Source organism: Gracilinanus agilis, chromosome 1, assembly GCF_016433145.1.
Source record: "Gracilinanus agilis isolate LMUSP501 chromosome 1, AgileGrace, whole genome shotgun sequence".
Taxonomy (NCBI): Eukaryota; Metazoa; Chordata; class Mammalia; order Didelphimorphia; family Didelphidae; genus Gracilinanus; species Gracilinanus agilis.
The window spans coordinates 530,008,212-530,026,656 of NC_058130.1; the positions used below are offsets into that span (position 1 = coordinate 530,008,212).

General features: G+C 36.1%; 1 protein-coding gene across 1 annotated transcript in view; it reads right to left on the reverse strand.

Annotated features, from left to right (window-relative positions):
• The window catches only part of DSG1 (desmoglein 1), a 29,249-nt gene extending 12,495 nt beyond the window's left edge, over positions 1-16,754 (reverse strand). Inside the window, exons 1-10 of the mRNA XM_044682905.1 lie at positions 16,650-16,754; positions 15,723-15,764; positions 15,310-15,441; positions 13,763-13,918; positions 12,856-13,000; positions 9,725-9,891; positions 4,879-5,013; positions 4,349-4,534; positions 2,090-2,349; positions 1,860-1,999 (exon numbers count right to left, since the gene is read on the reverse strand). Coding sequence (XP_044538840.1) covers positions 1,860-1,999; positions 2,090-2,349; positions 4,349-4,534; positions 4,879-5,013; positions 9,725-9,891; positions 12,856-13,000; positions 13,763-13,918; positions 15,310-15,441; positions 15,723-15,764; positions 16,650-16,754 — 1,468 coding nt within the window. The remainder of the gene's footprint in view (positions 1-1,859; positions 2,000-2,089; positions 2,350-4,348; positions 4,535-4,878; positions 5,014-9,724; positions 9,892-12,855; positions 13,001-13,762; positions 13,919-15,309; positions 15,442-15,722; positions 15,765-16,649) is intronic.
• Between the last annotated feature and the right edge of the window lie 1,691 nt (positions 16,755-18,445).

The following is an 18,445-nucleotide window of genomic DNA, read 5'->3' on the forward strand; positions in this document are numbered from 1 at the left end:
AAATTGAAAGTAAGATAATGTAACTGGATAGAATTCATGAAGAGCAGTCAGATATAAGAAGACTGGGAAGTTGAGAGGGACTAAGGAATCATAAACCAAATATTTGGTCCTGGAGATAATGGGAAAGCAACGAAGTCCACTCAACAAGATGGTAAAATAACTAAGCCTAAGTTCTAGAAAAATCATCTTGAAACTGAATTGAGGAAGGATTTGAATGAATGGGGAGAGACAAGGTAGGGAGGCCAGTGAAGGCTATTGAAGTTGCCTAGGAGAGAGCTAACCTCCCTGCTGACCTCCAGTCTTGCATTTCCAACTTCCTATTGGCCATCTTGAACGGATGTCCTATAGAAATAAATTCAACATGTCCAAAACTGAACTTATTCTCTCCTCCCTGACCCCATACCTCCTTTCTAATTTCCCAATTAATGTTGAAGATATTACCAACCTCTTTAGTAACTCAGGTTCACAACCTCGTTGTCATCCCTGCTCTCGCTCTCACTCCTCATAAATAACCTCATAAAGGTTGCTGGGAACTATTTATTTTTATCTTTGTAACATCTCTTATATATCTATGCATCCTTTTTTTCCTTTAACACTGCTGGCTCTCAAGTACTGGCCCTATCACTTCAGTCCTGGATTTTTGAATAATCTGTTGGTGGAGCTTCCCAACACAGATCTCTCTTTACTCCAGTACATCCTTTACTCAGCTGTCAGCGATCTTCCTAAAGCACAGCTCTGACCACTTAATTTCTGTACTCAAGAAACCCCAGTGGTTCTTTTCTAGATTCAAATATAAAATCCTCCAATTTGGCATCAAAGATCTTTATAACCTGCCTCCACCTTCCAATCTGTTAAAAAACTAATTCCCCCCACCTTCCACTTCCACTCCATTCCAGTGATATTGACCTCCTTACTCTTCCTCGAATAAGACACTCAATCTCTTGACTCTGGACATTTTCACTTGTTCCCTATTTCTACAATACTTTCCTTCTTCATCTCCATCTCCTGGCTTCCCTGGATTCTTTAAAGTCCCCTTTTCAGGAAACCTTTTCGATTTCCCCTTAATTCTATTGCCTTCACTCTCTGTAGATTATTTCAAAATTATCCTATAAATATCTTTTTTGTATATCTTTTTTCATGTTGTCTTCTCCATGAGACCATAAGCAACTCAAGAGCAGGGACTGTCTTTACCTTTCTTTAGATCTCTAGCACTTAGTACTACACATAGTTTGTGCTTAATAAATATTTATTAACTTACAATGAGCACAGTAAGTCAGGACAACAAATATACCATGAAATAAAGTTTCTTTTGCATTTGGGTACCTGACAAAACCAATTTAATAAATGCTTTTATTTACCTTACTATGGAAAACCAATACATTGCTCTTCCATTTAACTGTTATAGTTTTAGTAAGTCTGCTGGTTTCATAATTAGTAAAAATGCCAATAAGTATATGGCTCAGTCCCTTTAGTAGAGTGTCAGCTCATTGGTCATTAGAAAAACGTATCACATCAATAGAGTTTTAAGATAATTAGAAGTATTTTATTTTTAGTATTTTGTGTCCATGGAAGAAGGGAACTTACACAGGACTGAAGATCATTTTATGGTTTTGTTTTTTTCCCTTGGTTGTTATAATAAAAATTCATCATCTAATTCATATATTCTGAATTAATGAAATTATAAACAAAAATTATTTCTGATATGCAAAGGTTTCAATCTATATAGATTAATTTGATATCTCATTAAAGGGAGAGATTATGTCAAAAAGAGAGAAAAGAGAAGTGTTTTGTTTTTTCACTGTGAGTATTACAGTGTTAGTGAACTTTTAAGTTATAAAATTTTAGAAAATTTCTCTCACCATCTATGGATAGAATAGTTCCTTGATAGTGTCCCCCGAGCTGTGTATATAAATCCCTGGTCATTTCACTTTTCATGATAAGTTGGCCACTTCTTTCATTGATTGCTAGAAAATCACCAGGATTCAATCCCATTATGTATCTGTATTTTGAATAATTCCACAAGATCGTCAACAATTTGAAAAAACTGGAGTATATTTAAAAAATAAATGCTTATAATTGGGCATCTTACCTGACTGTTGTTGAAGGTCCTCCTGTGTCTAAATCAGTTGCTATCATTGATCCAATGACATCATTTTTCCCCGTACCTTTACTTATGATGATAGTCTTAGAAGCTGGAGCAAATACTGATCCTTCTATCACATTGACAACGTTTATGCTGACCAAAGTTACTTGCATTTTATATTGAGATATAACTGAATGATGGAATTCAGCTACGTTTCTAACAGCAATGCCAAGCTGCATGTTCTGTATTTCTTCATAATTGAGAGGCTAGAACAGGAAAGGAAACCATAGTCATTCTAACAACCTCTCTTATATTTTCCTATTCCTCCTCTATCATTGCCACCACTCTGGTAGAGATACTCTTCACCTCAGGACTGGACTTTTGCAATAGCCTGCTGGGTGCTCTCCCTGTCTCAAATTTTCTCTCCCCACTTCAGTCTATTCTCTGCTCAGCTGCCAAACTGATCATCCTAAAGTGTAGGTCCAACCATATCATCCATGCCTCAACCCTCTGCCCCATTCAGGAAGCACCAATGGCTTCCTATCACCTCCAGAATCAAATATATGATCCTATATTTGGCTTTTAGATACATCCATAACCTCGTCCCTTCTTACTCTTTCAGGCTGCTTATATCTTACAACATCTCTTCCCACCTCCCCTTCTCTATGTCCTATTGATACAGTGATCTTGGCTCCCTTTCTGTACCTAATGACACTTCATCTCCTCTGAAATGAGGAGCTGGAAGTAGCAATGGCTTATAAACAATATCTAGGAGAAGTTATTATTATTATTATTCCCATTTAATTAATGAGAGAAATTGAGGCATAGAGAGGCTGAGTTATTTGTGGTATTCCTCATGAATAACTTGCTAACAGCAAGCTTCCATTTTAATATCTAGCCAAAAGGGAGTGTTAATACTCCTGGGGAGCATTTTGAAAGGGATGGTTTAAAGTTTCGAAAATATTTTCTCATTTAAATCAGAATGCTATAGTGGAAAGAATATTGGTTTTGGAGGCAAGGGACCTGTTTTCAAATCTCCTCTTTGTAGTAAATATTCCATGAATAATTTCAAACAAGTCACTTGCCTTCTCTGTAACTCAGTTTCCTCTTTGGTAAAATGGCAATTTAATTAAATTAGATTAGATGACTTTAAAACCCCTTCCAGCTCTAATTTTTTTATCCTATCAATCTCACAACAACCCTGTGAGGAAGTTACAGGCAGTATTATCACTACCATTCTACAAATGAGGAAACTGAGGCTGAAGTGCCTGGGTAATGTGACAAAGGAAAAAAGTGGCAAAATCAGGATTTGAACTCAGATTTTCTAGGTTTCAAGTCCATCACTTTATCTTCTATATCACATTACCTCTTCATAAGGAACTCATAGGTTGAAAGAACCAGAATTAGTTGGTCAGAGATATGTTAGTGACCCCAATAACACTACATATCCCTAGAATGATTGGGAAAATTAGGACTTGGGTGAAGAATTAGATCTATCATATGTAGAATGGAATAGGTGGGACCTTAACAATGGCTCAAATTCTAATGGCCCATAGGCTGCAAACTATCCAAATGTTCCTGAAGGAAAAACTTATGTTTAAGTTTAATATACGGTAAAATATGTAATTATTAAATCATTTATATAAAGAAATTGTCAGATCTTAAAATGGCATACTGTTGTCATTATAGCATCATAGTCCACAAAAACATAAAGGACAAAAACTGAAAATGAAACAAAATTTTTATTTCTCCTTTGATTCTGTTCTTACATATGTACCTGTTAGCATTAATATCCATTTTCATAATTATTTATAGGTTAGAATACTTGCAGAGAAGCAAAATAAAGTCTTGTCTAAATTAAAAAAACAAAACAAACTTAAAATAATTTCTCACAAAAACTCATTTTAATGTAAAATATTTTTTGCTTCTTAACCTGACTTCAGAATGAAGTGTGAATATTGATGCTTTATCATAGATGTGTGGTCAGTAAAATCTGAAGAATACTGAACTTTTAAGTCAGAAGACCTAGTTTTGAATTCTAACTCTGACACTCACTTGTTGTGTGACCTTGAGTAAGTCTCTTAGCCTCCAGGGCCTTGGTAGCCTTCTTTGTAAAATGGGGATAAAAATGTGGTCCTCTCTGTTTCAGAGAGTTGTGAGGATCAATAAAAATAATGTGTCTTTGGTAACTATGGAACTATGTTAACATAAGTCATTATTTTCAAAAAGATCTTAAGCAAAATGTTCATCACAGTTGTATCGTACCTTCATAATTTCGAGAATGCCGTCGTTAGACCTTTCTTCTGTTACTATTCGAAACCAGTTGCCTTCATTTCCTGACATGATCATGTAAATTACTTTCCAATTGTCTGTTCCCTCTTCATCCAAGTCAATTACTCTGAACCGACCTGCTTCTTGGCTAATCATATTCTCTTGGATAGAAAAAGTGTACTGAAAGAGACAAGTGAAGTTTTTTTTTTTTTTTAAATAATGCAGTATTTGTTTTTATGCAGGAAGAAGTAGATTAGAAATTCAAAGAATGCTTGTAATTATCAGTTGTTTAGAAAAAAAGCTCTATTTATATATTCTCTGCAATATGAGCTCTGTTCCTTGTCTTCCATGAAATCATTTTTCATGAGATGCTCTAATTACTATAAATGTCCAAGTACAGAGTCCAATTCTGTATAATTCTGTCTCTTCAAAAGAAAATCTACATCACTTTGTAAGGTTATTATGATAGACCTAAAAGACACTCTTTTCCCCTCAAGTTAGTAGAATCTGTTTGAAATACTTACTGAGGACTCTTCCAGCATTGGAAAATTATCATTGACATCTAAAATTGTGATTTTGCAGTCGCTTTGTGCTGATAGCCCATCTGCAGCTCCATCCCTGTCAGAGCCACTTACGACAAGAGTATACATAGAATATTTCTAAAACATAAAATAAAATGTTATAAGGAGCAATAGTCTTGATGACAAAATAGGGAAAGCTTTTTGTAAGCATTACCTCAATGACTTATTCAAACTAATAAAATTTCAAAGAGAGTATGTAGAAAGAACAATTCATTATTCCTGAAATTGTTGGATAAAATGTGGATAATTAACAACACAAATCTGCTGGTTTTAGTTTCTTTCTCCCAACTTCCACCTTCATCAAAGTTTTTCCAAGAAGTGCTGAGCAGAAACACTAACTGGCATGAACTGACCCAACCTTTTTGGAGGGCAATTGGGAAATTATGCCCTCGGGCTATAAAACAATGCACACCCTTTGATCCATTAATAACAATACTAGGTCTATGCCCCAAAGAGACAAAAAAGGGGAAAATATCTATTTGTATTAAAATATTTATAGCTGCTCTGTGGTGGCAAAGAGTTGGAAACTAAAGAGATGTCTATCAATTGGGGCATAATTGAACAAATTGTGGTATATGAAGGTGATGGAATACTATTGTGTTGTAAGGCATGGTGAACAGGAGGATGATTTCAGAAAAAGCTGCAAAGACCTAAATGAACTGCTGCAAAGTGAAATAAGCAGAACCAGGAAAACACTGTACAAAGGTACAACAATATTGTTGAATGATCAACTATGATAAACTTTGCCACTAATAGCACTACAATAATCTAGGCTAGTGATGGGCAAACTTTTTAAAGAGAGGCCAAAGGAAAGGAAATGCTCATCTGCCAGTCTGTTTTTAAGGCAACTCTTTGAAAGTTTCATTGTATTGTATCCTACTCATTGTGTTCCTCAGATTAGGAATAATGTTCGAGGGTGGGATAGAACATTTCAGGGGGCCACATGTAGCCTGAGGGCTGTAGTTTGCCCATCACTGTCCTAGAATTATTCTAGAAGAAAAATTTTCTTTCCTCTAGATTCTACAACTTGGTCTTTAAATCCCTTCCCTGTCTGACTACAAACGACCTTGCACTTCACTCCAGCAATCTACATTATTTGTTCAAGGTGATTTGGCATTTCTTCCTCCACTTCTGTGCTTTTGCATAGCTATCTTTTATAGTTCTGGCTGTACCTGAGGAGACTACCGGACTCCCCCTCCAATCTGATTGGTTTTGGATAGGCACTCAGAAAATCCCTTGCTCTCTATAGTTGCTTCAAGGACCTTCCTTTGCCTCCTTTATTGAGTAATCTTTTTTCTTTTGAAATCCACACAATTAACTTTTCTAGTCAATGAACTTTCATTGCAGCAGGGCGGTCTCAAACATTCTCAATTTCACTTCCAACAGAAGCTGTCTCAAACTTTCTCTTGCCTATTGAAGTCTCCCATGTCACTTCCCCATCTTTTAACGTGAGGACTTTGCCTCTTACTTTACTAAAAAAAGTTGAGGTCATTCAATCTAAATTTCTTCTCAATTTCTCCCATCATCATTCTTCTCATCTCAAAATCCCTTGACCTCTCTTTCCACTCTCTTATCCAACAAAAATGTATCACATCTCCTTGCTAAGGCTGACCCTTTTACACTTAAATCTATTTCCTCCTATCTTCTCTAGAAATTCGCGTCCTTGACCATCTCTTTTTTTCTTTTTCTTTTAAACCCTTACCTTCCATCTTGGAATCAATACTATGTATTGGTTCCAAGGCAGAAGAGTGGTAAGGATGGGCAATGGGGGTTAAGCGACTTGCCCAGGGTCACCCAGCTGGGAAGTGTCTGAGATCAGATTTGAACCCAGGACCTCCTGTCTCTAGGCCTGGCTCTCAATCCACTGAGCTACCCAGCTGCCCCATCTCTTTTTCTCTAAACTTTGAATCTCTCAGTAAATACTAATTCTTTCCCTATTGCCTTCAAACATTCCCAGATTTCTCCCATTCTTAAAATTTTTTTTAATTGATCCTTATCATTCCCTTCAGGCTTTTTGTCTTCTATTTCCTCCTTTCTCACTAAAACCTATAGGAAAAAAACAAAATCCTACAGTTGTTGCTTTTACTTCCTTTCTTCTTATTTACTTTCCAAATCTTTGCAGTCTAGCTTCTGATTTCATCATTCACCTGGAACTGTTCTTTCTAAAGTTACCACTGATCTCTTAATTGTCAAATCTGATATTCTTTTCTTTTTAATCACTTTTGACCTATTTGCTGTGTTTGACATTGCTGACCATATGTGTCTTCTTCACTTCCTAGATATGCTTGCTTTTTTTTTTTTTTTTTTTTGGTGACACTATTCTCTTCTCAAGAATTATTAGCAGATTTTGGAAATAACATCTTGATTTTCATGGACCCTTTGATAAATCTAGAATTCTTAAATCAATCACATGATGATTGTAATTACTTAGTGCTTAATTAGTAATGCTAATTAATTAAAATAATTAAATCTTAATTAATAATTAATTATCTTAAATCAATCACATGATGAACTCAAGATCAAAAATGATCTTAAAAGTGATCACACTCTCTTTGGGTGCAGATTATAATCCTCCACATTCTCTCCCCCTATGTTGTTCTTTCCATAAATCTTCCAAAGTGTATCCACCCAATGTACTGAAAATCTTCCTCTGGTTCTCTGTCATTTACATGTAATATTCAATCTGAAAAAATTAAATGCTTATTTATTTTACTTAGAATTGTTATAACTAAAATATAAAAATTGGTTTGACTATCAGTAGAAATATTGTAATTCCCCCCAAATCTAGTGTTAACCTGAAGTTAATGAACTATGTTTTACTTTATACAAAAAGTGTGCTTCTGAAGAAGTTGTATTAAGATGATTAAAAATCATTTTTAACATATCATGGGGCAGTAATATTCCCCTTCTGCTCTACCAACCCAGACATTGAGCTTACAGTTTATTATTATTATTATTATTGTTATTATTATTATTATTATTACAGCTTATTCCCATGGCCCTCTCTGAAGGGATAAATCCCTGGGAAGAAAAGTCCTGTCTTCCTTGTTGCCACCAAAACCAACTGCTAACCAACTGTCATCAGTGGGCAGGGATTGGCAAGTGTCCTAAGCATGTCAGAGACTTCCAGACCAGGAATCCTACTTCCACTTTAGTCTTCATAGCCATAAATCCAGGAAGCAACCATGGTGAAGAAGGAACATGGAAACTACTCCTACAAAAGTTCTCATTTCCTCAGTCATAGCTTTGAATCAAACCCAGAAAAAATGTTTTCATTATCATAGTTCTTGGCTCTATGAAATGGTTCAAAATCAGAAATAGATATGGTTTCATTAGTGTTTTTGTTGTTTGGTCACTTCAGTCATGCCTGACTCTTCATTTGGGACTTTATAGGCAAAGATACTAGAGTAGTTTGCCATTTCCTTCTCTAGCTCATTATACATATGAGGAAACTGAGGCAGACAAGGTTATATGACTTGTCCAGGGTCACACAGCTAGTACACGTCTGAGGCTAGATTTGAGCTCAGGGAGATCAATCTTCCTGACTTCAGGGTTGCCACTCTATCCACTGTACCACCTAGTTGTCTCTCAGAGTAAATGACAACAAACAAGCTATGTTACCTTCTGCCTTGCCTCTGTTGCCCGAAGGACATGGGGTCTTTCCATGTGATTTGCTACTGAAACTGCCTATGTGGGTTATCTCCACCATTAGACTACAAACTCTTGGAGTGTAGGGAATGTCTTATTTTTTTTTTTCTTTTTATATCCTTAGTGCTTACCATAGTGACTTGCATATAGTGCTTTTTTGTTCATTCTTTCAGTCATATTAATGTCCTAGCCCCGTTAACAAACTATAGGACTTCAGATTAGGCACTTAATCTCTCTCTATCCATTACCAGATAATGGGATTGATCAAGGATGGGGTGATTTCTAAACTTCTTTCCAGCTCTCAGATTCTTTAATTCATGCTTTAAGAACACTTTCCCATTACCCTATTTAAAAGTGGTTAACTATTTTTCATTCAAGTAACTATTTACCTTAAGATTTTTTGTTATTATATTATTATTCAACATCAATTTTTCTTAAGCTGGGAAGAACCTTAGAGACATTTATAGAGACTTCTATAATGAACATCTCATTAGAAGAAACTGAAGTCTGGAGAAGTTAAATAATTTATCCAAGGTTTCCCAGATTAAGCCTTTATTTAAATCTAGGTCCTCTAACTGTGATCTTTGTAGTGACACACGTTATCTCTCTATAATAATATGTAAAAATAACTATACATAAGTAAATTGAATAAGTATAATTAACTGAAGTAAAAAGTAAAAAACTGAAAAAAACCCTATTTGGTATCTTTTCTTCTTTTTAAAGGAACATATTAAATGAAAGGATCCTATTGATAAGAAGGTGGAGTACCAGGTAGGAGGTATGGCAGAAAGATAGGTTAGGAAATCAGAGTTCAAAACAGGCCTCAGACACATAACTAATTGTATGACCTTAGAAAAGGCACTTAACTTCTGTCTGGCTCAATTTCACAAATATGAATGTGGATAACAGTAGTACCTAACTCCCAGGATTGTCGGGAGAATGATTTGAGATATTTGTAAAGTGCTTTGCAAACAGTAGGTACTATATAAATAACAGTTATTATATTTCGAGCAGAGTATTTTTCCTTCTCCCTGTTCGTGACTCTTTGACTAAAATTGTTAGCATTAAGCACTCGTTCAAATAACAGCAACAGCAGCAACAGTAATAACAATAGCAACAGCAACAACAACAACAATCTTACCTCTCGGTCCAGAAAAGAATTCATGGTTCGAATTTCTCCTGATTGTCTGCTCATAATAAACATTGGTGAGTCTGCAGGTTGCTGACTTACAATCTTGAAGGCTATTTTGGAATTCAGGTTATTTGGTTCATCAGCATCTGTAGCATTTATCACCATCACCAGAGTGTCTAGGAGGTAAAGAAAATTGATTTTTGTGTTGCATGAAGAGATTTCCTCCTCAGATAAGGATTTTCTTTGGCATTCATATATCAGGTGTGCTTATTGGCATAATATAAACAATGCCTTTTTGGTTCTGCCTAGATGTTTGTGATCTATTCAGCGAGATTTCAAAATGGATAGAGTCCTGAGTTCAAATTTGGATTCCCACACTTACTAGCTGTGTGACCAAGGGCAAGTCACTTAAGTTCTGTTTGCTTCAGTGTCCTCATCTGTCAAATGAGGAAAATAATAGCACCTACTTCCTAGCGTTGTTACGAGGACCAAATGAGACAGCATTTGTAATGTTCTTTTGAAACTTTAAAGTGCTATATAGATGCTAGCTATTATGGTCACCAGCCAATATAGTTGTCTCCTCCTTCTAAGTAGCAGTTCTTCCTTCCCTTTATCCCTTTACTTATCAGGCTTCAGATTTCTTCAGTTTTGATAACTTTATTTTATTTATTAAAAAAAGAAAACAAAACCCTTACCTTTTGTCTTAGAATAGACAATTCTAAATTCTAAGGCAGAAGAGTGGTAAGGATGAGGCATTTGGAGTTAAGTGACTTGCCCAGGATCACACAGCTAAGAAGTGTTTGACTCCAGATTTGGTTCTCTATCTGCTGAGCAACCTAGCTGCCCCTTTGATAACTTTAAAAATAAAAGAAAGATGACACTATTTTTTTCTTCTAATTCTGCTGTGTTCTTTTTGCTTTTATTTTCTTAATGGTGCAAAGATTAGGGAAAGTATTGTAATCATTTATGTGGTCCATTACAAATCTAAACCAACAATACATTATGGTAGTTTGGAGAAAAACTTGGGTCCTTGAATGCTTTTCTTGCAGAGCACAAATGATCTGGAAAGGCTTCGATTATGGACCTAAAGATGAATTTTTTTTGGGGGTGGGTGGGGGCGGTTTGAGAAGCAGCTTAGTTAGATTCAGACTGGCTAATTAGGAGAAGGCTGACCAGGTGCTTTTGGCCAAAGCAATTCATGAAGACTGTCTCTAAAAGTGCGAGAGAGTTGTGATTTGGTCTACATATGCCCTTATATGAAACCTTGAGTTTTTTTGAAATACTGAAGTCAGGCAGTCAGTCAAGAAACATTTACTAATCACTGATTATCTGCTGGGCACTCTACTCAGGGGATACAAGAAAGGGAAAAGACAACTTCTGCTCTTGAGGAGTTCACAGTCTAGTGGAGGAGACAACAGGTGAACAACAATGTTAAAACAAGATATATATATATATGTGTGTGTGTGTGTGTGTGTATATATATATATATATATATATATATATGATAAATAGGATATAATAAATGGGGGAAGGCACTAGAATTGAGAGGGGTCTGGAAAGTCTTTTTGAATTAGGTGGAATTTTAGCTGAGGCTTGAAGGAAGCCTGTGAAGCCAGGAGGTAGAGAGATGAGGAAGGGGAGAATTCTAGGGATGGGAACCGCCAGTAAAACTGCTCAGAGTTGAGAGACGAAGTGTATGGTATGGGAGGAATAGCTAAGGACTCCAGTGTTGCTGGATCAAAGAGTACATGGAGAGATGTAAGATTTAAGAAAACCGAAAAAGTAGGAATGGACTGGGTTACAATGGATCTTAAAAGCCAAACAGATGATTTTATATTTTATTCTGGAGGTAAAAGAGAACCACTGGAAATAAATAAATGGGTAACAAGACTAGTTCTATGCTTTAGGAAGGTCCAGTTTGACAACTGAGTCTGGCATGATGGCCTGGCATAAAGAAACACTCAAAGTAGGGAGAGCCACCAGCCAGAAGGAAGGTGATGAGGGTCTTTGACAGGGTAGTGGCACTACCTGTGTAGTGTCAGAGGATGAGGGGGTTAAAGTAGATAGCTGAGAGCCTTTAAATACTGAAGGGCTATAATGCAGAAGAGGGATTAGACTTGTCTGGCTTAGGGACAGCTAGGTGGTAGAGAGCCAGACCTAGAGAGAGGAGGTCCTGGGGTCAAATCTGATTTCACATGAAGGCAGCTGGGTAGCTCAGTGGATTGAGAACCAGGCCAAGAGATGGGAGGTCTGGGTTCAAATCTGATTTCAGACACTTCCCAGTTGTGTGAAACTGGACAAGTCACAACTCCCATTGCCTAGTCCTCTCTACTCTTCTGTTTTGGAACCAATACATGGTATTGATTCCAAGGCAGAAGGTAAAGGCTTAAAAAATCTGGCTTTAGACACTTCATAGCTGTGTAACCCTGGGCAAGTCACTTAACCCCAGTTGACTAGTCCTTACCCTTCTTCTGACTTGGAACTAATACTCAATATTGATTCTAAGATGGAAGGTGAAGGTTTACATTTAAAAAAATGTTGTCTGACTTAGTCTCAGAAAGCAAAACTGGAAATAGTATTTTGTAATTGCAGAAGCAGATTGAGGTTCAATGTAAGGAAGCTCTTCCTTAACATTTTTTGATGGCCCTATTAAAGCTGTACCAAAGTGAAATGGGCTGCCCCTTGGGTAGGGATGATTGATTTCCTCACACAGGAGATCTTAAAGCAAAGTTCTCATGACCAGCATATAGTATAATTGTTAGAAGGGTGGATTCCTAGTCAGAGACCTAATTTCTAATTGCTTCACAGACAATACCAATAGGATCCTATGACTCTTAATCTCTGTTAACCTCAGTTGTCCTATCTGGAAATTGGAAATATTAATACTTTTAGTACTTACTTTACAGCGAAGACTAAATGAAATAATATAAGTAAAGAGTCGTACAAGGTTTAAGTTGTCAGTTATTATTATTATAAGAGAGGATATTTGAGGTCAGGTATGGATTTCATAAGATGGCCTATAAAGTCCCTTCTAGCCTTGAGATTTTGTGTTTTCATGATTCTGTGACATGGTAGTACCTGATGTTTCCACAAACAATAAAGACATATTGGTAGAATATTTCAAAGTGAAAGGTACTTACTTGCGAAACTATTTTCTTCTATACTTCCCACAAATTCAGTCATTGTAAATACTGGTGGATTGTCATTTATATCTAGAATTCTGACCTTGAGCTCTAGAGGCCTTTCCATATCTTGACCTTGCTTATTCAGAGCTCGGCAATAGATCTAGGAGAAGAGGAAGACACATGTCATGCTGAACATGAAGATTCTCCAAATAGTTGTAGAAATCAGTTGTAGAAATCTTCCCCCCACTCCCTCCCTCTGTCTTTGTCTCTGCCTTTGTCTCTGTCTCTCTGTCTCTTTCCCTCTCCCTCTATCTCTCTTTGTCTCTCTCTGTCTCTGCCTCTCTGTCTCTGTCTCTGTCTCTATCTGTCTGTCTCTGTCTGTCTCTTCCAGAACCAGTACCTTCAATTGCACTTATAAGTGAGGGGAACAAGCACCTTTCTATTCCCTTATCATCTTCTCCTTCAAGTCTCTAAATCTATAGCCTTAGGTTTTAGGATAAAGGAAGTCATTCATCTTTGTTTAGAAGGCATCTACCCTTTAGCAGTATGATTATTTAACTTCTCCGAGCTCCAATTTCTTCATCTGTAAAATGGGCATAGTGATTCACTGGGTTGTTGTGAAGATAAAATGAAATGATTTCTATAACTTACAACTCTTTACTATATAAAGTGAGCTATTGTTTCTTACTGGCTGTTTTTATAAGATGGTAAACCATTTCCTACTCTCAAACAATCTTCTAATCCCTTTTGAGCCTCACATAGAATGCTTGGTGAAAAAATAATCCACAGAATTAAGAAAAGAAGCAGAGATGACAATAAGAACTCATTAATTGATCAAGCTTACTACATGCCTCAGTCTGACTTAAGGTTTCCCATGGATGACAGAGAGTTGGTTTCACAAACAAAGAGATTAAGTACTTACGACGAAAAATGGGGTGACCTCTCTATCGACTATTGATGTTATATTAATTTCACCCGTTTTTGGATTAACAATAAAGACTCCAAAAGGGGCCTGATCAATTCCCATTCCCGAAATGCGATATGTAATTTCCTGGTCCTTGGCACAGTCTGAGTGAATCTATAGTAAGAGATACAGAAAACATATGGCATCAAATAGAATTAGCAATTCTGCCCTTAATATCCCAATGCTGACTCTCTTGAGAATTGTTGAATGTGATTTCCATCTAATCCCTTGGCAAACAAGTTGAAAGTAATTAAAAAAAAAAACCTATAGGGACAGCTAAGTGGAACAGTGGTTAGAGCACTGGGCTTGGAATCAGGAAGACCCAACTTTAAAAGTTCAAATTTGGCCTCAGATACTAGCTGAGTGATCTTGGGAAAGTCACTTAACCCTGTTTACTTCAGTTTTTAGGTCTGTAAAAATGAACTGAAGAAGGAAATGGCAAACCACTCCAGAATCTTTGCTAAGAAATCCCTCCCATCAAAATGGAGTCATGAAGAGTTGGATACAATTGAAATGACTGCACAACAATCAAGGCTGGTCATTACAGTGAACCTTGCAATGATGACCAACGGTATAATAAAAGGATTAGGCAAGTCATTACTCAAACAAATATATCTGTATGCAATACAATCAACTGTAAATATGGGTCATCCTTCCCAGAGTTCTGGCCAGAAGGCTTAGTGAACAGCCTGACTCACACTCATAGAAGGAAAATTTCTGAAGATATTGGAATGTGGGAGGACAGTATGTCAATTCCAACCATGAAGAGAAAAGATCTTGTAAGATTGCTCCTAGTTTCTGAGACTGGAAGGAAGCTAGACTAGCCTATTTTCATCCCCTACCCTTAGGGAACATGAAGAAGTTTAGTGAAAGTCAAGATATATTGGGACTAGGGACAAAAAATGCTGATTGAATTTCCTGAGGACTGTGTCAGGGAGAGACGAGACAGGGGAGATGGGAGAGGGGGAAGGGGATTCTAATTACAAGAAGGCCAAAAACATTCCTAAATTCAATTCTAACACATTTTAAAACAGTTTTAATTTAAATGTCTATTGAGTAGATGGAACATTAATATTAATGATTTTAATAGAAACATTATTTGATAAAAGCACTGGCAACACAATTTAGTGTATATGAAATAATTTTCAGACCTCCACTTGAATTTTTAAAGCTATCATAATCCCCAGTGGATGATCTGAATGATTACATATCTCTTCTAATTATTTCTCTTACGCATTCCTAGCCTTGCAGTGAATTGGGTTCATGAAATCTTTAAAGGGTTCTCACTTCACTAATTTCAAGATTGGTCAACTCAGCTTCTCAGTATTTATCCTCTTGCTGTGGCTGCCACTTACTTTATTTATTTTAATTTATTTTAATTTTTTAAACCCTTAACTTCTGTGTATTGACTCCTAGGTGGAAGAGTGGTAAGGGTGAGCAATGGGGTCAAGTGACTTGCCCAGGGTCACACAGCTGGGAAGTGTCAGAGGCTGCATGCCACTTACTTTAGCAATTGGGTTCCTCTTGGAGTTATCTTCACCTTCTCGACAAGCTGCTGCAAACTTGATCCATTCCCGCTTTTGCCTTCTGTGGGTATGCCATTTTATAGTGCCATTTTTGCTGTTATAGTCTCTTACCTTGAATAGAAAGAGTCATAGTTTCTATAATTTTGTCTTCATGCACTCATTTTTATTCACAATATACACTCAATAAGTACTGGAGTATTAATTCCACTTTCAGAAATAGAGGATAATGCCAAATCGATTACATTACTTTGATATACTGTTCATTTTTGTTATTCTTATTCTGATGATTAAGTGAATCTGGGTTTCACGTAAGTTGACATATACATGTGAATTTTAAAGTTTAATTATTTTCCATTTTGGTACAATTTTATAAAAGATATTTCATATTTTACCTGAACTCGAAATTCACTGTTAATCTCCACCACCACCACCACCTAGAAACAAAACCAAACAAATTAAATAATTAGTTTTGATTTTCTAGTTTAAAATACATATCTTTAACCATCATTACATTTAGCCTTTTACTTCTTTTCATCCCTCCATCTCTGTCTCCTCCTTGCTACCAGTTTTGTTACACATTGTCCTAATAAGATACAAGTACATGTTGTTTGCTGTTCTGATATTACCAGCAAATAGGAATATGTGCCAATACAAATTGTGTTCTTTTTTTGAATTCAGCATTTGAGTCTGCCTTTGCTAAATCTTGTACATCTTGGGAAATTGGATCCCCTTTGAAGTCATTAAGTGATATTTAGTGGTGATGTGTAATAAAAATGTTGTATGATATATGAAAATGGTAGAAATATATAATAAAACTATTGTATAGTGTATATAAAAATTTCTAGATATAGGCCAGGAATCTGCATGATACCTTAGCTATATAACTAGTCAGAAACCTGATTTTTAAATTCATTCTAAAAATAGTGAAAACAGTAACCAAATTCTAGAGTTAAAAAAAGAATATTGCTCAGAAAGACAAAGGAGAGACCGCTTATAAATACACTCAGCAAATTCAATTCAATGAATATTTAAGTGCCTTTGGTCTACCTGCCATTTTCTTATACTATTTTCAAATAGAGGGTGCTTAATAAACTACTGTGGTGTTGAACTGAATTTCTGGGCACTACTAGATATGCTGCGAATGCAAAAATGAATAACAGCACACAGTATTATGCCCTCTAGGAGCTCATATTCAATTGACATGAGAGTGGGGGTGTGTGGGACAAGGCAGAAGTGTATGATCAAAGACAGAGTCTGATGGGGGGCAAAGGAAAGATCAGAGAAGACAAGCTCTATACAATTTGAGGAGGGGCTCTCACTTTCAGATAACAAGGAACAGGTATATTTCGAAAGATAGAGATGAATTTTAAGTAATTTCTTTGAGCCTGTTTCTGATACTTGCTCTTTTCACTAAGTACACTCATCTTTACTGGATAGACAGACTCCAAAAAATAGGAGAAAGCAGACATTATAATTGCAGTAGGACTCAGAAAGGAACAGTGATTAAAAGAAATCAGGGAAATGTTGCCCTGGTTGGGCAAGTTCTTCTCGTCCTTTCTCTTACATGAGGCAGTCATTCTAATTCAGCAGATAACACTGGTGGATCTTAATCCTTAATTTCATTTACCTTGAACTCTAAACTTATATAATGCATAGAACAATAGTCAGACCTAATTCTAGCATTTCCCCTTCTTTACAAGAATCTGTTTTCTCCCAGATTTCCTCAGCTTCTTCCAAGCCTGCAGCTAGATCATTGGATCCTCTATATCGGCAGCATCATCTTCTCTAATGGCAAACATTTGTTTTATGAAGAACCAGTATGAAGTGTTGAGCTTGTCTTTGAACCCACTTGGAATAGGATGAGCACAAATACAGCAATTTAAAGAAATTTAAATAGATTAAGCATTTAATTTTTAAATAATTTTCCAAAGCATTTTCTGTAGATGTAGAGAACCACAGTTTTCTGTACATTTAATAGGGAGATGATCATAATGATGAGTAATAAAAACTTTTCTCACATTAGGCTAGATTTAAGGTTGATCAATGGAATGTGAAAATTTAGTTAACATGGGATAAAAAATATCCAAACCATTCCAAATGACTCCATGTAATTGACTTCAATTTTAACATTTCCTACCTTATTGTAGTAACTCTCCAAGACTACATTTATTTATTAATTTTTTCATTAATTTCATTTTATTTTTCAATTCCAAATGCTCTATCTCCCCCTGTCTCCCCAATACATTGAGAGGATAAGACATTAAAAATCCACTAAGACTATGAAGTCATGCAAAACAAATTTCCGTATTAGCCAACATTTTTTTAATGTTGAAAATCATTCATAACTCAAAAACATTTGAATGGAAATGTTTTTCTGCCTGGTTAATAAAATGATCATTTTAGTTTTAGACATGAAAGATTTTCTTATCAGAATTTCTTTGACCTATGGTGCAAGGCTGACTGTTGTTCAAGCACTTCCTGTTTCTAAGACAAGCAGAGTGGCTTCATCTCCTGGAAGTTTCTTTGTGCTCTAGACCAGATCTTGAAGGGGCAAACTACTCTTTGAGTATCAATGAAACATTTGTCCTGAAGTGTATAGAATCCTTCAGGTCACTAAGCCACCATTGAAATAGTGCATTTGGTATGGAAGAACGGAGTTTACAAGAAAGAATGTTTGCCAATGTGTCAAACTCACTCCGACAATGACAGGATCTACTGTAGTCAGGTACACTTTAAAGTCCTTATGTTTCTTCTTTTGTATAAACAGACACAGAAACCTTTTTCATTTAAATTACTAAATCAAAAGGTGAAAAATAAGGCCAACTAGAACCAACATGATAATTTTCATTCAGAATTCAAAGCACTTTTACAGATAGATTCTAATCTCCCAACATCCCTGTTAACTACAGAAGGTTTAGGTTTTAGTATCTTTTTATAGGCAAAGAAAAGAGATACAAAGCAAGATAAGAGAGGTGCCCAATATTATGTACAGCGAGGAAATGGGGAAGGAACTAGATCTTAGAACTTCTAGTGAATGATCATTCTAAGCACCGGATAGAATCTATAACTTTCCTTCCTTCCTTCCTTCCTTCCTTCCTTCCTTCCTTCCTTCCTT